This window comes from Phytophthora infestans, genomic scaffold (genome assembly GCF_000142945.1).
Source record: "Phytophthora infestans T30-4 supercont1.3 genomic scaffold, whole genome shotgun sequence".
Taxonomy (NCBI): Eukaryota; Oomycota; class Peronosporomycetes; order Peronosporales; family Peronosporaceae; genus Phytophthora; species Phytophthora infestans.
Genome location: NW_003303756.1, coordinates 5,291,510 through 5,311,640, shown reverse-complemented (window position 1 = coordinate 5,311,640; position 20,131 = coordinate 5,291,510). Strand labels below are relative to the sequence as shown.

Here is a 20,131-nt window from a genome sequence, read left to right as displayed (position 1 = left end):
CACAAAGGGCGTGCTAGACCATGCTTCTGGTGCTTGTGTGTATTTGTCGCTGCACGCTACCTGCCGAGGCCGTGTCCCCAGTTCGAGCTCTCTGGAGCATGTCGAAATTATAGTAGAGAGTTTCACGCCCGTTGTCGTAACTGGCCACGAAGATGAAGGAGCGACATTCGACTGCACAAGCTTCGCCGCCCTAATAAACTTCGGCGCTGATGGGAGCACTAATTCCTCACACGGGGTACTCGAAAATCACTTTACACTTCTTCGAGATGGACAAGCTCTTCCCGAACTCGATGCTGCCATGGAGAACGGGGCAATAAGAGTAGCCAAGAAAGTTGGCATTACGCCTTCATCTTCATCGACCACGGGCAGCGCTTCAGGGGTGTACGAGTGGTTATTCCCTCTCAGTTTTGCCTTGGGGGCTACGACTTGTCAAGATTTCTCAGCCGCGGCCGTGAGTATCGCTCTCTTCAACACCTCATCGGTGCCGTACAAACTTGCTGGTCGTGGTCAGCTCCATCTCGTATCAGCCGTGGCTCAAGGTTCTACACCTTTGCCAGTCCAAATCGGCGACAGTGTAAAGCAAAGCTGTGTGAAGTAACTTAAGTGACAAAGAAATTTTTAATTTTTATTTTCAAAAATTGACTTTAGAGCAATGGCGATTTAGTGCAGAGCTAACTGGTGGTCGGCATCAAAACAAGTTAAAAAAGTCCATCCTGTCTTCGCCCTTTGCTTCTTCCTTCCGAGCACCATCGTACCCGGCACCCCCGCGTTAAAATTCCATTTTATGCTACCTCGGTCGTCGTCGACACGTGCAAAATGCAACTTAGGCCACACACTCGACACGCAGACAGAGCCGTCGCGACTGGGCGATGCTGGACGACTCCATGAGCATTGAGCGGAAGATACGCTCCTCGCTGTAGCCTGCCTTCTCCAGCATCGTGATGCGCTCCAGCGGCTTGAACCAGCGCACGCGTCTCCGCCGATGTCGTCCTGCGGTTTCCTGCCTGTCCCCCGCCTGTGTTTTCTCCCGCTGATGCTGCGCCGCGTTCACTGAAGTCCTCCACACACATTGCGGGGTTCGAGCCAGCCCCACCGCTGGACCACCGCGTCGAGGCACTGCGCTGCCGCCGATGCCCACGCCGAACTCGTAGACGGTGACGGTGGACCAGCGTACGCTCTTGGTCGCCATGGCTGCTGTGTATGTGGCTGTTGGACTGGGGCGAGGAAGGAATGGAGGAAAGACCCAGAGGGCGTCGGCTGTATGTCGTTCACGCGCCCCTCCCGGGTGGCCACTCACTCGCGCCGCTGCCATGCAAGTACCAGATTTGGTGGATCTGCTCCATCCACTTACAAACACTCAGTGGCTTGCCTTGCGTTGTTTTTCCCAGTCAGCGCTCAGTTCAACATCGTCCGCTTGCCCAGAAAACAGAGCGCCGGATGCAGCTGCTTGAAAACGCTGCAGAGCATAGCTTCCATGTATGGATCTGCGCTTGGTTAACAAGATGGCGCGCCACTGTGCGTTGTCAGTGGCGGCAGCTATTCGTAGCAAACCTATGGAGTACGGCACGTAAAGTTTTGCACTACACTAAATCAACTTTGCATGACAGGCTTTTTCTAAAAAAATAAATTTCAAAAATTAAAAAAATTAATTACGGGACGTTCCACTTTGCTTTACACTGTCGCCGATTTGGACTGGCAAAGGTGTAGAAAAGATGGCTCACCACGGCGACACACTGTAATTCCAATCGCACCTAGCGGTGACAACTGCCGTGTACTTGGTCATGTCGCTTTACGCTTGCGCTGGTGGGATACTGCTGCTTGGAGCGCTTTCATCAATGACATTCCAGCTCGACGCGTTGTCTGCACGAACCGCTGGAATCGATCACCACGACCGAGAATTGCTTGGCTAGGAGCACTTTTACGTGGTCTTAATCGCCACCCTGTAGCTTCAATCAGCGATGCTGGAGGTGTGTCTGGAGTGATGGCAGAGCTACTTGCTAAGTCTTCATCGAGAGGAGAGAACCTTCCAAAGATGGATGCCCAGCAGCAACAGCAGCATCAGCAAATCTCGCCCACCACGTTAAACAACAGGGAGGCAAACGATACCGGCGCATTGTGGAGAAAGCAGCTCACTCATTTGCAGGCTGAAGGAACCGCTTAAGGTCTCCAGATTGAAAGGGTACGCTTCGCACATCATGTTGCGCACAAATCTCGCTGAAAAAAAGAAGCTAACTCGCCTTCTTTTCTGACTGATCAGCTCCAGAATGAAGTGGGCGCACGTTTAGCTACCATAAAGAATTGTGGGTTGAAGATCGTGGCCTTACGGGTGAGTGCTGTCAATCTCGGATGCCATTGGGTCGTTTTCTTTGATGTCTGTAATGACGCATTCACAGAAAGAGGTACGTTTAAAAGACGAACAGCTACAAAAGCTCATGGATCAGATTGAGTCTGCACAACGCCGCAAGCAGCAACAACTAGCCGAGCTACTGGGCTCTACCAATGGAAATGAAGTTGCTTTCCCTGCACACCCAGAGCACCAAGCAGCATCGCATCGGTTCACGTTGCTAGCCACGAAGTACAAGGTGCTAGATCGCGAATACCAAATCCTGAAGCAGCAGCTTGCTGACGCCAAGCAGTCTTTAAGCGCATACTCCGACCTGGAGAAACGCCATGACAAGCTCACCTTGTACAATCTGCTTTAGTACAGCGCCTACAGTGTGGAAAGGAGCAAGCAACCGCTCTTAAGGTGCGGGTGACTTAACCCCTTACCAGATACTACGCTGAATAGATGACTCATCATTCTTGTGACTTGATAGAAAGCATTACGGATGCAGGAGAAAGTGATTCGTCAATTTGAACAGACACTCGCACAGCAGTCAAAAGAAATACCAGAGCGACCATCAACACGTCTGCACGCACCGGAGGCCGATACACCAGATATCAACGGTGGAGATGGTGGAACGCGGGAGGTTCTGCTGCGTGTACGCGTCCAGGTCCTGGAGCAGCAGCTGCAGACGAATGCACGCCAGGCCGCAGCCGAAATGAGTGCTCTACGCTTGCGTATCCTGGAACTGGAGACGGCGGCGAGTTGTCGCACTGCAAAATAGAGCGGTGGCGACACTCGCTGCTCTGGATTTTGATTTTTTCGTTGGTCTGTCTAATTAAGAGACATATACCTACAGCAGAGAGATGCTGCTCTTCTCGTGTGTAAGGAATAGAACAACGGGCTACTGCTACTTTTTCTCATAACGGGATTTCTTGATGCCCAGGCCTGCAACGAATCCCTCGCCTTCCTTTCTACCCTCGTTGGTCTGTTCCGTCCACATCTTTTTCATGCCTTCCTCGTGAAAACCCAGCTTCTCCAACTCCTCGGGCTTCATCAGGCCCCTGTAATGAAGTTGCCCACTTGTCCATGCGGCACTGCAGGTAAGTGGCCGAGAGCGTCTTGCAGTCGATGTGGCTGTTGCGGTGCTCACGCATGCAGACCAGAAACTCCTTCATAGCGGGATCGCACTCACCGTAGTGGTCCAGTGGGAACGATCCTTTCTCGGGCGGCCGCTTGCTCTGCGAAGGTGCCTGCGCAGCGTTCATCCTTTCCGACCGGTAGTAGTCGATGTAGGGGTTGGGATTAATCCATTTATCCCACCCACCCACCGAGTCGATAAGAAAACTAGTGTTCGCTTTGAAAAAAGAAGAAAAAAATGTATAGTAACGTTTAAAGCGAATACTGTAAAATCTTATTTTAGTTTTGTTTTAATAAAACCTGATTCGACCGCTTTGCTTGATGGTAAAAACAATGAGGCAATCTGCCGGGTGATCGTTGTGTCAACGGTTTGATCTGGTCGGAGGAGGGACAAATTTCTGTACCTAATATGAGACGGCGTCAGCCCAAATCATACTAATCAACCATTTGGAGTTTTCGAGATAAACGGGGTTAAAGTTGACCATCGATATTTCGTACGTAAGTGGATAAATGAGCTAGCGACCATTTTGACTTTTCAAAAGTTTGATTTAGGTGTATCAGCAGAGACCAAGCTTCGAGCATGGAAGAACTTGCGGCATACGCTTCTGAAGGGACTATCACCGACAGGTCCACGCCAACACCACTGGACCCGCAACCAAGCAACGTGCCTCTCGACTCTGTGGCTCCAGTAGGCCAGATCGCCCGCGAACAAGACGTTGCTACTGACTACAACGACAGCAACAGCAATGCTAGTGAAGCTAGCGACAGTGACGAACTAGACGACAGCGGTGATGAAGATTACACGCCTGAATCGCAAGTTTGCAGCAACGACGACGAGCCCCTGACAGCGGAGAGCGAAGGAAGCGGCGCGGAGGATGCTGAGGATATGGACCACGATTTACAGCAAGAAGTCAGCTCGATTATTCAAGGCGACAAGTGCGATAATCGATGCGTGGAGGGCAAAGCCAAGGAGCTGGAGTCGTTGCTGTGTTCATTGTCGACGATGAATCGAGAGGAGAAGCAGATCAGCATCTACACTCTATTAGGAACACTGATGCAGGTGCCAGTTGACAGAGCGCGCGGCTACGGTCTCCGGGACAAGTTTAACTACTATCTCCCGTTTGTGGACAAAAGTACTTGCGGAAGGCAAGACCCGCCTGACTGTCTACGCAGACAACTGCTCGGGCCAAAACAAGAACAACTATGTCATAAAGCTCTTGTTGGCGCAGGTAGACATGGGGCTGCTGAATCACGTCGACTACAAGTTCTTTGTAAAGGGCCATACAAAGAACTCGTGCGACCGCGGGTTCGGCCACATCAGAAAGCATATCGCCAATATCGATTGCTGGACGGTGCCGCATGTAGTAGACGCGGTGAAGGCAGCTGCGTCAAACTCCGCGACGGTTCACATCCCACGTGGAAGCGAGCAGTTCAAGACGTACAAAGAGGTGTTGACGGAGTTATACAAGCGACTGGATGGAATACAACAATTCCAAATATTTTCTATGGACTCGTCCGAGTTGGGGGTGGTTTCTTGCCAAAAAGGACCTGATGACGATGTTGTAAAGAAGAATTTGCGGCGGAAGATTGACGGCGTGCTTACTACAAAGGAGAAGATTACTACGATGATGCAAGAATACGTGGACGTGCTGAATCCACCACCTCCGAACGTAGAGAAACGCGAAGCGATGTACTACAGCATCAGACCGTACGTGCCACATGAATTTCAAGGCGACTCGCTGTATGCCAAGCCGAGTGAGCAGGAAGGACTTGATGCGAAAGCGGCGAAGCAGGCGCGTCAGGCTCACCGTGCAGCCATGGCTATGACTGCTAAAGACAATCAAGACCGTCGTGGACGAGAAGTGGGTGAGTCTGCCCAGGCTGAAGCACCTGCAAAGAAGCGTAAGACAGCAAAGTAGCTATGGCGTAGTGAGAACAGAGTCAATTGTTTTTGATAAAACGAAATGATACTTACCATCCATGCATGTCGTGGGAAAAGTGGCCTTTTCTTGCAAATCGCCAAATGCCGTAGCCTAAAATTAAAAATGGTGTGTCTCCACACAGCCTTAAATTAGATCTCACAAGAACGGGCCATTTGCACGATGGTTGGTAAAACTGGAAACTTGGCCGAGAAATGGTGTATATTACTGAATATTAATTGTCAGCCACCAAAAATTCTAGACCATTTGGTCTAAATGGCGGGCCAAGAAGGAAGCAAATGCATCAAATGCAGACAATTTCCAAATGCTTGACTACGACGTCTTAAATTACAAATAAAAGACAGAATGACCCCTGATTTGGGCAGCCAAAACGACTGGTGCTTGCGTACAAGCCTCTAAAGCGGTCCTGTGCGACGAACCGTTCCAGCGTGTGACCAATTTCACGGGCGCACTTCACTATTATCATTGATAAATTTCGAGTGTGATTCTTCTGTCCAATCCTCAAATGCGTTGTCTAATAATTAGGTAGTAGTAATATATTACTGGCTGTTAATGTAATAGCTACTGTAGTAGTATTAGTTGTCTTCGCTCGCCAAACTACTAGCTATTGTAGTAGTTCAGTAGTAATTCGGTATCACTTGTCAATGGCTGCACCTTTACATAGTGGCACATTGTACCATCTACCTCTGGAAGCTGATAATCCGATACAAAAGGTCTCGTTAAAAGCTGTTAGTCAAGCCTTTACTATGCTATAGTCTGTACCAGTGTAGTTATCTTAAAACCAACAATCTTAAGTCTGCTGCTAGGCAGCCTGCTTGCAGTGGACCAGCTCTAATCTACCCGACCTCGTCTTTTGACGACTCCTCCACACTTATCTGCTCCTATTCTTAATCTGACCCTGCAAAAGATTATGACCCCAAGCCAAGCCCCCAGCGACGACTCCCCCAGACTCATTGGTGGCGACAACTTTGATGTCTGGAAGGATCACGTGTGTGAAGCACTCGACGGAAAACATCTTCTCGGCTTTGTGACGAAGCCCGACTACGACGGTGTCTCCGAGGACGAAAGCGAGGACAGCGGGAGTGACATGTCCGGCACCGACGATCCACCCAAGACCACGCCGGCGTGGACGGCTAAGGTCGACTCCGACGCCGTCGATTACGACGAGAGCGACGACGATGTCAAACCCCAACCTGGCTCTGATGAAGACTCAAGCGATGGCTCGGACACTGCGCTCAAGCGGATGGACCTGCCCGTGATCCGACTGTTTAACCGTCGTGAAGTACGTCAAGCACGTAGGCCGTAGAAGAAGACTAAGGCCAAGGCGCTGAACCAACGTGAGCGCCGTCGCCAGGAAGCCAAGACCAATACATTTCTGATGAAAACCATGGACAACACGCACGTTTGGCTGGTCAAGAATCTCGTCACGTCCTACGACATCTTCAGCTTCATTTGTGAGAAGTACGAGGGAGCCGTCTTTCACGGCGACCCTTACTTCCTCCAGCACTACCTGATCGAGATCAAGTACGAGGAGGGCTCTGATCTCACGAAGTTCTTCCTTAAACTTGAGAGTGCGATGAAAGCCGCGTCGGAAGCCACCGAAAAGGTGATGACGGAGGGACAGAAGTCGATTTACCTGTTCCACTCCATGCCCAAGTCGTGGAAAGATAACCTCCGCATTTGGAAGGACCAACAGAAGTATATCCCGTATGAGGACCTCAAGCAGAGAATTGAAGGAAAGGTGCGGGACCTCCAAGCTCAAGAGCGCTACACTTTGGCAAAAGGCACACCGGAGACTGCAGCGACTAAGAATAAGCGTGCTCTGGTTGCGACAGAACCTCCTAGCACTCCGTCCGCCCACATCAACAGCCTCAACAATACCTGCTCGTACTGCGCCCGCCCGCGCCACAGTTTTCGCCACTGCAGAAGTCTACAGAAAGATTTGAGAGATTGACATGTGAAGGCTGGCACTGTACTTCCTGCGAACTTTGCCTTTAAAGGCAATGTAAATCGCTACCATCCGAGGAACAAGGGCAAGAACAAGCGCAACGGAAACGGCTCTGGGGGCAACTACAACGGCAATCGTGGCAAGAATCGACAGCGCCAAAACCGCCAAGACAGCTCTGGTGATAACTACCACCGTGGCAAGTCCCACGAGGGCAAACGTCACCAGGACGACTAGAATGACGATGGTGAAGCCGATGGTAACCGTCGTAAGGTGTTTCGCCAAGAGCGCCGCGAGTCTGGCCTCATTGCAGTTGCCACCCCCATCAACCCGCCTCTGAGTCTTACAGCCAACGTTGATATGGACACTACGTGGACCATTGACGCTGCGTGTACGCATCATGTGACGCATGAAGCCCAGTGGTTCTCCAGCATCTCTGCGAGTGGTGGATCTATCACTGTCGGCGGAAAGAACAAAATCCCGATTGAGGGTATTGGACGAGTTGAGCTGGACGTCATCGACACCAAAGGCAACATGAAGAAGCTCTCCCTTCATGGCGTCCAAGCACGTAAGCCGTAGAAGAAGACTAAGGCCAAGCCGCTGAACCAACGTGAGCGCCGTCGCCAGGAAGCCAAGACCAATACATTTCTGATGAAAACCATGGACAACACGCACGTTTGGCTGGTCAAGAATCTCGTCACGTCCTACGACATCTTCAGCTTCATTTGTGAGAAGTACGAGGGAGCCGTCTTTCACGGCGACCCTTACTTCCTCCAGCACTACCTGATCGAGATCAAGTACGAGGAGGGCTCTGATCTCACGGAGTTCTTCCTTAAACTTGAGAGTGCGATGAAAGCCGCGTCGGAAGCCACCGAAAAGGTGATGACGGAGGGACAGAAGTCGATTTACCTGTTCCACTCCATGCCCAAGTCGTGGAAAGATAACCTCCGCATTTGGAAGGACCAACAGAAGTATATCCCGTATGAGGGCATCAAGCAAGGAAAGGTGCGGGACCTCCAAGCTCAAGAGCGCTACACTTTGGCAAAAGGCACACCGGAGACTGCAGCGACTAAGAATGAGCGTGCTCTGGATGCGACATAACCTCCTAGCACTCCGTCCGCCCACATCAACAGCCTCAACAATACCTGCTCGTACTGCGCCCGCCCGCGCCACCGTTTTCGCCACTGCAGAAGTCTACAGAAAGATTTAAAAGATGGACATGTGAAGGCTGGCACTGTACTTCCTGCGAACTTTGCCTTTAAAGGCAATGTAAATCGTGACCATCCGAAGAACAAGGGCAAGAACAAGCGCAACGGAAACGGCTCTGGGGGCAAATACAACGGCAATCGTGGCAAGAATCGACAGCGCCAAAACCGCCAAGACAGCTCTGGTGATGACTACCACCGTGGCAAGTCCCACGAGGGCAAACGTCGCCAGGACGACTAGAATGACGATGGTGAAGCCGATGGTAACCGTCGTAAGATGTTTCGCCAAGAGCGCCGCGAGTCTGGCCTCATTGCAGTTGCCACCCCCATCAACCCGCCTCTGAGTCTTACAGCCAACGTTGATATGGACACTACGTGGACCATTGACGCTGAGTGTACGCGTCATGTGACGCATGAAGCCCAGTGGTTCTCCAGCATCTCTGCGAGTGGTGGATCTATCACTGTCGGCGGAAAGAACAAAATCCCGATTGAGGGTATTGGACGAGTTGAGCTGGACGTCATCGACACCAAAGGCAACATGAAGAAGCTCTCCCTTCATGGCGTCCAAGCACGTAAGCCGTAGAAGAAGACTAAGGCCAAGCCGCTGAACCAACGTGAGCGCCGTCGCCAGGAAGCCAAGACCAATACATTTCTGATGAAAACCATGGACAACACGCACGTTTGGCTGGTCAAGAATCTCGTCACGTCCTACGACATCTTCAGCTTCATTTGTGAGAAGTACGAGGGAGCCGCCTTTCACGGCGACCCTTACTTCCTCCAGCACTACCTGATCGAGATCAAGTACGAGGAGGGCTCTGATCTCACGGAGTTCTTCCTTAAACTTGAGAGTGCGATGAAAGCCGCGTCGGAAGCCACCGAATAGGTGATGACGGAGGGACAGAAGTCGATTTACCTGTTCCACTCCATGCCCAAGTCGTGGAAAGATAACCTCCGCATTTGGAAGGACCAACAGAAGTATATCCCGTATGAGGACATCAAGCAAGGAAAGATGCGGGACCTCCAAGCTCAAGAGCGCTACACTTTGGCAAAAGGCACACCGGAGACTGCAGCGACTAAGAATGAGCGTGCTCTGGTTGCGGCAGAACCTCCTTGCACTCCGTCCGCCCACATCAACAGCCTCAACAATACCTGCTCGTACTGCGCCCGCCCGCGCCACAGTTTTCGCCACTGCAGAAGTCTACAGAAAGATTTAAAAGATGGACATGTGAAGGCTGGCACTGTACTTCCTGCGAACTTTGCCTTTAAAGGCAATGTAAATCGTGACCATCCGAAGAACAAGGGCAAGAACAAGCGCAACGGAAACGGCTCTGGGGGCAACTACAACGGCAATCGTGGCAAGAATCGACAGCGCCAAAACCGCCAAGACAGCTCTGGTGATGACTACCACCGTGGCAAGTCCCACGAGGGCTAACGTCGCCAGGACGACTAGAATGACGATGGTGAAGCCGATGGTAACCGTCGTAAGGTGTTTCGCCAAGAGCGCCGCGAGTCTGGCCTCATTGCAGTTGCCACCCCCATCAACCCGCCTCTGAGTCTTACAGCCAACGTTGATATGGACACTACGTGGACCATTGACGCTGCGTGTACGCATCATGTGACGCATGAAGCCCAGTGGTTCTCCAGCATCTCTGCGAGTGGTGGATCTATCACTGTCGGCGGAAAGAACAAAATCCCGATTGAGAATATTGGACGAGTTGAGCTGGACGTCATCGACACCAAAGGCAACATGAAGAAGCTCTCCCTTCATGGCGTCCAAGCACGTACGCCGTAGAAGAAGACTAAGGCCAAGCCGCTGAACCAACGTGAGCGCCGTCGCCAGGAAGCCAAGACCAATACATTTCTGATGAAAACCATGGACAACACGCACGTTTGGCTGGTCAAGAATCTCGTCACGTCCTACGACATCTTCAGCTTCATTTGTGAGAAGTACGAGGGAGCCGTCTTTCACGGCGACCCTTACTTCCTTCAGCACTACCTGATCGAGATCAAGTACGAGGAGGGCTCTGATCTCACGGAGTTCTTCCTTAAACTTGAGAGTGCGATGAAAGCCGCGTCGGAAGCCACCGAAAAGGTGATGACGGAGGGACAGAAGTCGATTTACCTGTTCCACTCCATGCCCAAGTCGTGGAAAGATAACCTCCGCATTTGGAAGGACCAACAGAAGTATATCCCGTATGAGGACATCAAGCAAGGAAAGATGCGGGACCTCCAAGCTCAAGAGCGCTACACTTTGGCAAAAGGCACACCGGAGACTGCAGCGACTAAGAATGAGCGTGCTCTGGTTGCGGCAGAACCTCCTTGCACTCCGTCCGCCCACATCAACAGCCTCAACAATACCTGCTCGTACTGCGCCAGCCCGCGCCACAGTTTTCGTCACTGCAGAAGTCTACAGAAGGATTTAAAAGATGGACATGTGAAGGCTGGCACTGTACTTCCTGCGAACTTTGCCTTTAAAGGCAATGTAAATCGTGACCATCCGAAGAACAAGGGCAAGAACAAGCGCAACGGAAACGGCTCTGGGGGCAAATACAACGGCAATCGTGGCAAGAATCGACAGCGCCAAAACCGCCAAGACAGCTCTGGTGATGACTACCACCGTGGCAAGTCCCACGAGGGCTAACGTCGCCAGGACGACTAGAATGACGATGGTGAAGCCGATGGTAACCGTCGTAAGGTGTTTCGCCAAGAGCGCCGCGAGTCTGGCCTCATTGCAGTTGCCACCCCCATCAACCCGCCTCTGAGTCTTACAGCCAACGTTGATATGGACACTACGTGGACCATTGACGCTGCGTGTACGCATCATGTGACGCATGAAGCCCAGTGGTTCTCCAGCATCTCTGCGAGTGGTGGATCTATCACTGTCGGCGGAAAGAACAACATCCCGATTGAGAATATTGGACGAGTTGAGCTGGACGTCATCGACACCAAAGGCAACATGAAGAAGCTCTCCCTTCATGGCGTCCAAGCACGTAAGCCGTAGAAGAAGACTAAGGCCAAGCCGCTGAACCAACGTGAGTGCCGTCGCCAGGAAGCCAAGACCAATACATTTCTGATGAAAACCATGGACAACACGCACGTTTGGCTGGTCAAGAATCTCGTCACGTCCTACGACATCTTCAGCTTCATTTGTGAGAAGTACGAGGGAGCCGTCTTTCACGGCGACCCTTACTTCCTCCAGCACTACCTGATCGAGATCAAGTACGAGGAGGGCTCTGATCTCACGGAGTTCTTCCTTAAACTTGAGAGTGCGATGAAAGCCGCGTCGGAAGCCACCGAATAGGTGATGACGGAGGGACAGAAGTCGATTTACCTGTTCCACTCCATGCCCAAGTCGTGGAAAGATAACCTCCGCATTTGGAAGGACCAACAGAAGTATATCCCGTATGAGGACATCAAGCAAGGAAAGATGCGGGACCTCCAAGCTCAAGAGCGCTACACTTTGGCAAAAGGCACACCGGAGACTGCAGCGACTAAGAATGAGCGTGATCTGGTTGCGGCAGAACCTCCTTGCACTCCGTCCGCCCACATCAACAGCCTCAACAATACCTGCTCGTACTGCGCCCGCCCGCGCCACAGTTTTCGCCACTGCAGAAGTCTACAGAAAGATTTAAGAGATGGACATGTGAAGGCTGGCACTGTACTTCCTGCGAACTTTGTCTTTAAAGGCAATGTAAATCGTGACCATCCGAACAACAAGGGCAAGAACAAGCGCAACGGAAACGGCTCTGGGGGCAAATACAACGGCAATCGTGGCAAGAATCGACAGCGCCAAAACCGCCAAGACAGCTCTGGTGATGACTACCACCGTGGCAAGTCCCACGAGGGCAAACGTCGCCAGGACGACTAGAATGACGATGGTGAAGCCGATGGTAACCGTCGTAAGATGTTTCGCCAAGAGCGCCGCGAGTCTGGCCTCATTGCAGTTGCCACCCCCATCAACCCGCCTCTGAGTCTTACAGCCAACGTTGATATGGACACTACGTGGACCATTGACGCTGCGTGTACGCATCATGTGACGCATGAAGCCCAGTGGTTCTCCAGCATCTCTGCGAGTGGTGGATCTATCACTGTCGGCGGAAAGAACAAAATCCCGATTGAGGGTATTGGACGAGTTGAGCTGGACGTCATCGACACCAAAGGCAATATGAATAAGCTCTCCCTTCATGGCGTCCTCTACGCCCCCTCCTTCCCAGTTGCACTTCAGCTTACTCTCGGTCCCTGCCGCCGTGAAGCACGACTTCCGCTTCAACTTCGATCGCAAGAAGTGCGTCGTGCAGACTGACCAGCGCTTTAACATAAAGGCGCCAATGCCGACCACCTCGGATCTGTATCAGTTCCAGGCCAAACCTTCGGCGAACGCATCGGCACTCATTGCTCCGTCGGGTAAGCAACGATCTCTTCTGCTTTTACACAAACGTCTTGTGCATCCTAACGTTCGCATCTTGCAGGTTCTATCTAAGAGCCAAGCCATCCGTGGACTCGACGGCACTGCCTCTGTAAACCGGAAGAGGCCCTTCTTCAGTACGGCGTGCACGCTAGCGAAGTCACACCGCTCACCATTCTATTCAAACAGCGTAGTTGAGCATGCGACAGCACCATGGTAAAAGGTCCATACAGGCATTTGTGGTCCTTTACCTGTGTCTAGCCTTACTGGTTGCCGTTACTTTGTGATCTTTATCGATGACTATTCCCGATTCATGTTCACCTACCCGATGAAAAACCGGAGTCAGGTTTATGAATGCTATGGAAATTTCAGAAAGAAAGCCCTAAATATTTTCAGACACAACATCAGTGTGCTTGAGTAGCGTCCGTGTGCTATCGAAGAAAACGACATCCAGGTTCTCCAAGCTGATAATTCCAAGGAATACGAAAAACTTGGGCGTGTAATTTCCAAGAAGTACGGCACTCACGCCCCAGTTCACAAACGCATACATTCCGCAACAGCATGGAGTTGCGGAACGTCGCATGAGAGCTATAATGGAACGGGTACGAGCCCTACGGCTTGACGGTAACCTTCCCAAGCAACGGTGGGCAGAGTGTGTCTGTCATGTTACGACACTAATCAGCATGACTCCTAGCTCAACGACCAACGGTCGTACACCGTATGAGCTCTGGTTCAACCGCATCCCATCCATGCAGTGCATGAAAGCATTTGGGTGTAGTGCATACGTTCATATTACAGAGCAATATCGCGACAAACTTGATGCTCGAGCACGGCTGTGCATGTACCTAGGCGTACCCGACCACAAGAAGTGCTATTCCTTGATGGATCTCAGCTCTCATGCCATTGTCTACAGCCGAGATGTCATCTTTAAGGAAGACGAATACCCCTCCCTGGCTAACCTGACTGATACACCAGAACAGACTACGATTGAGTCAGATCAGCTTGTCCACACGAAACCGATTGAGCCGACACCTGCAATGACATCACCTGCAGCTAATCACCAACTACCAACACTGAGGGGGGCACCTGACATGACACAAATACATTACTCGTTCCGAACAGAGACTTCATCTGAACCTCTATCGTCTCCTGCTCCTAAGCGACCCCATATCATGGCCATGACGAGGAATTTACCTTCAATTCCGAGGAAGATTTACAGGAGCAAGAGCAACGTAGAACACTGCTCTACACACTATTCGCTATCCGGTATGTGACCGATCCCACCACGTATCGAGCAGTCATGAAGTCGGCTCACGCTAATCGGTGGCGCAAAGCAGCAAAAGCGGAATATAGTTCCCACATGGACAACCGAACCTGGGTTCTGGAACCCCCTCCAAAGGGAAGGAACATTTTAATGTACCGATGGGACTTGGTTGTAAAATATACCGGCTCAGGTGAAATTGACCCCTTCAAAGGGCGTCTGGTGATTAAGGGATTCCTTCAGGAACATGGCATTGATTATAACGAGATTTTCTCACCTGATATCAGGATGGAGGTACTCAGACTCTTTCTTACCATTGCAGCTTTGCTCGATCTTGAAGTCCACCAAATGGACGTAGAGACATCATTTCTCAACGGAATGCTTGAGGAGCAGATCTACATGGCTCAACCGGAAGGGTTCAAAGTCCCGGCTAAGGAGCATCTCGTATGCAAACTCCTAAAGAGCCTGAACGGGTTGAAACAAGCTCCCCGTGCATGGTACAAAACGTTGTCTGCCTTCCTTGAAAGCATTGGGTTTCACAAGCTCATTAAGGGCAGCTGTGATTTCAAACGCACGGTTGACGGAGTTTAGTTACATGCTACATTGCTGTGTATATTGACGACCTCCTGATCATTGCGCCTACACCAGCCCTCGTAAACGAGCTGAAATCTGCCCTGAAAAAGCGGTTCTCCATGACATATTTAGAGGAGGTGAAGTACTTACTCGGCTGGTCTATTCAACGTGACCGTAAGAACCGAACGATATTTATTCACCAACCCAAGTACGCTACGAAGGTCCTTGACGGCTTCAGCGACTACATTCTGTACCCTATAGCAACCCCAGCAGAGCGGAACGTCAAACGTTCCGTAAGCAGCCAACCCAGCAGTGAGGCAGAGAAATATGCGATGAAAGATATTCCGTATCGCGAAGCCGTTGGGAGTATCATGCATCTTATGGTAGGCACCCGACCCGACATGACATTCTATATGCGTGAGGTCAGTCAATCCCTAGCTAATCCGGGAATGGACCACTGGAAAGCAGTCGTTAGAGGTCTGAAGTATATATCGGGAACGAAAGACTACGGTCTTCTTCTTGGTGGATCTCTTGATATCATACCCAAGAGCCTCGCCGACAAGCTAACTGCTTACAGTGACTCTGACTATGCCAACTGCTCCGACACGAGACGATCCCTCGATGGATATGTGACTTTGCTAGCCAGCAGTCCAATATCATGGCGTTCGCGCAAACACCACACTGTGGTTATCTCTACAACAGACGTAGAGTATATCGCCCTGTGCCACTGTATGCAAGAAATGATTTTCCTCAAACTGCTCCTCAAAGAGTTAGGCTTTACCACGACACAAACCAGCGTTATCCACGAGGACAGCCAAAGCTGCATCAAGATCTGCTATAACCCCGAATTACACGGAAGGTCGAAGCACATTCACGTTCAATACTGTTTGTGCAGGAAAAAGTCGAGCGGCACGAGTTTTCCGTCGCTTACTGCAATGTATGGTTGCTGATATGTTTATTAAAGCTCTAGACAAACATCAGTTCAGAGAACTAAGGGCTAAGCTCCGGATGAAGTCCCTTTAAGCTATACAATAAGCCATTTCGTACAGTGTACGATAATAACACTAATGCGTGAAGCATGCCTACTTACATTGCGCTCCTTTAGCTTTTGTCCCACTGGGTTTTATCTTTTGTTCGCACTAAGGTTTTCTCCTCGCTGAGGTTTCCCTGGTTTTGTACCGAATTATTATAGGCATATGCTTTTAACATCCATGCAGACACAATTTCGTTTTGCTGGGACCATTCATTATTGATAAGGCAAGCCCGCGGAAATCCCTACCGACTCCTATCCATCTACTTCTTCTTGAAGACAATGAAAAAACGAATGCAGGCCACAAAGGTGATCCAATCCATCACCGACGACACTGGCTTGAGATCCTTCAAGTCAAAATTCCGCCGGATCTTGCCCTTCTTTCCTTGAGCTCTGAGCACGAACGCGTGTCCAACGAGGCTGTGGTTGTACGCAACAACGAAGTAAAGTCCGTCGTGGAGAGGCACTTCCTCCAGTATGCGTGATCCACGGCGTCCAGCTATGGTGAAGCTGTCTGTGTCGATTGCCTTGAAGATAAAATCACGGCCAGCATCCCTAAGTCGACGCAGGAACCAAAGGACTATCTTCCACGAAGTACCCCGTGTGAGGTACACTCCACGCTCTCGGAGTTCATCAGCAACGAATGTATCAATATCATCTTGCGTCACGATTTCCGGTCGCCCAGCAAGCTCGACAGCACGCTTCAATGCACTGAACATGCATATGCCTCGAGCATCAGCACCAATTGCGCGCTTGCCGTATTCGTCCTCAGGCCAGAAGTCCTTAAACTTTTCCACATCGGAAGCCGTATTGCTCCGTCGCCCGCGCATCATGCTCTCCTGGCGAGGCTCCATCGACCGCGTTATCACGCTATCGTGCAATCGCGGTGTGGTAATGATGTCTACGGTATTGTGCTCGCGTAGTGCATCAGCGTTGCCCGTGCTATCGGGTTCTACAATTGCATCGTGCTCCACGGTGTGCAATCGTGGCCACCCCAAGCGCCCCCCGTGTGCTTCGTGGCTGGTCCGCCGTCCGTGCAATCCTGTTTTCATGTCCTCCTGTCCTCCGTGGCTTGGTAAGCTCAGGTTCTACACTGGTATGATGCTCCGTGGCTCGATGATCTCCCGTCTATAGCTCCCATGGCTGCTTGGTTCTCCATGGTTAAGTGGTTGGGCCACCGTCCATGCTAGTGTGTTCTCCGTAGTCTCGTGGCTGGTCTGCCGTCTGTGCAGGCAGGTTCTAATGTAGTATCGTCCTCCGTGGCTTGGGGAGCTCAGAATCTACACTGGTATCGCTCTCCGCGGCTTGGAGATTCCCCGTCTATAGATCGGCGGCTGAGCTCTCCCATTGTTTAGTGGCACCTTCCATGTTATCGTGTTATCTTGTGGTGTCGCGGTTGGTCTGTCGTCTGTGCGATCCTTAGCTCCGTTGCTCTACCGTGGCGGTATGGAATACTTCCTTTTCGGTCACTCTACGTATTCTTCCGTGGCTTCACACGCGTGTGCTCTTCCGTGGCCCGTGCTTCTTCGCATGTAAGGTGTCATTATTGTAGCCCGCATCCGCTTCCTTCATTTCGTGTCCTTCCATGTTTTTCATGCCTGCGAGTTTGCTTCCGTGGTTCGTGGTTCGCATAAGATGTTGTGGCCTGAATTGGTTCCATCCCCTTTTATCGTCCGCAGCCTTCCGTGCTTTGTGTTGTTCATTGATTCCCATCGTGTACATAGTCCGACTCAGTGTTCCACCGCGTTTCGTGTTCTTGCTTAATCACGTGCCTCCGTGCGAGTTCTATCACCAGAGGCTGAAAAAAAATGTTATTATATTTTTGTTTTCAAGCTCAGTAATATACATTGAAATACAGGACTAATCAATAATATGGTATTTTGACCGATAATTGCAATAGATACATTAGCCCCAGTTTGATGTATACTTAAATTTTGTAACTCATTAAGTATTGCAGAATAGTTTACGTATTTATAAATTATTGGAAGGGAGAAGGAGCAATAATATGCTATTCCGTACAAAAATGCAATAGTTTTTTTACTGATATTATTTTTCCAACATCTGTCAATCACAAACCCTGTTTCCAGTGCGTTTGATGTGCACAACGTATCGTTTTCGAAAGGGCGCACCCTACGTGCGCAAATACAAAAGAAGGCGTTTTTTTTTCGCGCAGGCTAGTGGTGTTTGTGGGACCACTACAGTAATATTTTAATAATTTCGACAACTATATATTAGTAATAGCGCTATGTATTTTTATCTAGCGCTGAAATAATGAGTACGTGTACTACTACTACTACAATTAACTGCAAGCAAAAATTTGAAATGTACTTAGAATAGGTCTACGCAAAACAGTATTGTAAGTTAAATTATTACAGAAGTACTACGAAGCTTAAAACATTATATTTGCTAGCCATAAATACTAAGATGACTATTTAAAACAAAATGTGCGTCACCAGGTCCTACAAATTTTACTACCGGCTCATACGAACATTCAATACGTGTGTGCACATTAGCGAAGTCTACCAATGCAAACTAACCTGCACACAGGCGGCGCCCTTTGCGTGGCCTGGCGAACCGCAGCTGAAAATGGGGCAAAATGAAATTTGAGCGGTGCTTTTAAGTACGATATGTAGACCACATATAATGTGAACACAACATAATGCGATTTTAGCCAATTCTGGCCGCCCTCGCTGCGCTCGGCAGCCAGTAGAACGCCCGTATTTGCGTTACATTTTAGAGCCCTACCTCGGACGGACTTACAGACAGACACCACACTCCACTGGGGGGGGGGGGTGATTAATCATTTTGGCTCTTTTTCGATTTATCATTTCTTGGTTTCATGAAAACGCAACGATGGCACGTGTTTGAGCAATCAAAACCTAACCATTTATAGAGCAAACCGTGTGATCGACATCACTGAATATAAACTTTTCTACATGTAAAATGTATTAATACATGTAATTCTGAGTGCATTTTATAGAAAAAGAACGCTATTGAATACAACGCGCTGTAGTAGACATTCTATAATTCTATAATTTCTACAGAATCCTTTCAGCTCAATTTCTAAGCCCATCGTATTGAAAAGTACCCTAGAAGTCTAGAACTTCTTAGGATCAGATCAGCTAATAACTCGCTACCATTTAACTACGAGCATTCTCAATTTTGCTGTCATGCCGCCACAGCGCAAGGGATTTGATATCAGTTTCGAACAGCGAGCGATATAATAAAGGTGGTGGTGTTCCATCGCGTGCCAAAAAGTACTTTCGTCAGTGAGTTGGCGTATAAGCGAGTCATGCTTCCTGCAATGGTGGCGGCACCAAGAGCAAATTCGTGCCGAAGCTCCATCTCTCTATCGCATCATCGGTGGTGGCCGCAAGGCACTGCTTGGGGCTATTGAGGACGAGCTCATGGATTTAATCTACGACAAGAGATTAAAGAAAGAGAGCTAGGTAACTGACTACAGAGCGAAGATACTTACAGTTTTAGCGCATAGAAATAACGGGTTTGATGGGATTTGAACCCGCGACAACCCTGCTCTCCCATGGGGCGCGAGCTGTCGCAAAAACAACGCATTCGTATACAACGCCGTAATTCCCATAGACCGCGCTCTATCGTAATAGTAGATGGCGTATTGCTCCGTATTATACGTTAATACAAATATTTATGAACTTAAGAAAATTGTAATATTGTGAAAGCCGATTAGTTTGTCTAATTGAATTACAAATCCGCCGATTTATAGTCTAAATAAGATCCCAAGCGTCTTATAATAGTTTATTTAGTTAGGCTTGCAGCAAATTACTGATGATTGTTGTGCTGTTTATGAGATTGAAAACATAGGCCGATTCATTTATAAATCACTTCGCCGCCAGATTTAGAAACAAATCGGTCGGTTTGTCCGATCCCTAGACGGCATTCCGAGTCTAGCACAACTAAATTCGACAACAAATTGAACAATGACTCTAGTGTGTGTATCTGTTAAAATAGGAAGCATCACCAAGACCAGTCGAACAAACGTCAGCATCGAGGAGCCAAACTTTACATTTGACGAAGATAACGAGCTGTTCGAAGACCTACAGATTAAAGTTGAAAGGATTGGTATTCCTGCTCTGCGGTTATACAAAGTCAAAACCACGCGAGACGACACAGCAATGTACTTGAAGCCAAGTCTAGGGGCCAAGCAGGCAGAGTGGGTTGCGCTGACACCTGGAAACTGGAAGCACTATATAGATATTGCAAGAGGTCATCACCAGAAGTACAGGACAAACAAAGGCCCCTTTGTTGTAAAGCTGTTTGTATTTGCTGCAAAAGA

At 49.8% G+C, this 20,131-nt stretch overlaps 4 protein-coding genes across 4 annotated transcripts; 1 reads left to right on the top strand and 3 right to left on the bottom strand.

Moving 5' to 3' along the window:
• Nucleotides 1–823: 823 nt before the first annotated feature.
• Nucleotides 824–1,189, bottom strand: PITG_02986 (uncharacterized protein; the record flags this gene model as incomplete). Its single annotated transcript, XM_002907787.1, has 1 exon — nucleotides 824–1,189. One exon carries the CDS (start codon nucleotides 1,187–1,189, stop codon nucleotides 824–826), a length of 366 nt encoding a protein of 121 aa, XP_002907833.1.
• Nucleotides 1,190–1,502: 313 nt separating this feature from the next.
• Nucleotides 1,503–2,972, top strand: PITG_02985 (uncharacterized protein; the record flags this gene model as incomplete). The annotated part of the gene is made up of 5 exons (XM_002907786.1): nucleotides 1,503–1,567; nucleotides 2,144–2,179; nucleotides 2,286–2,326; nucleotides 2,413–2,746; nucleotides 2,817–2,972. 4 exons carry the CDS (start codon nucleotides 1,503–1,505, stop codon nucleotides 2,700–2,702), a joined length of 432 nt encoding a protein of 143 aa, XP_002907832.1.
• A 261-nt stretch (nucleotides 2,973–3,233) lies between these two features.
• Nucleotides 3,234–3,591, bottom strand: PITG_02984 (uncharacterized protein; the record flags this gene model as incomplete). Its single annotated transcript, XM_002907785.1, has 2 exons — nucleotides 3,234–3,387; nucleotides 3,515–3,591. 2 exons carry the CDS (start codon nucleotides 3,589–3,591, stop codon nucleotides 3,234–3,236), a joined length of 231 nt encoding a protein of 76 aa, XP_002907831.1.
• Nucleotides 3,592–16,085: 12,494 nt separating this feature from the next.
• Nucleotides 16,086–16,676, bottom strand: PITG_02982 (uncharacterized protein; the record flags this gene model as incomplete). Its single annotated transcript, XM_002907784.1, has 1 exon — nucleotides 16,086–16,676. The coding sequence occupies one exon, from the start codon at nucleotides 16,674–16,676 to the stop codon at nucleotides 16,086–16,088; it is 591 nt and encodes a 196-aa protein (XP_002907830.1).
• Between the last annotated feature and the right edge of the window lie 3,455 nt (nucleotides 16,677–20,131).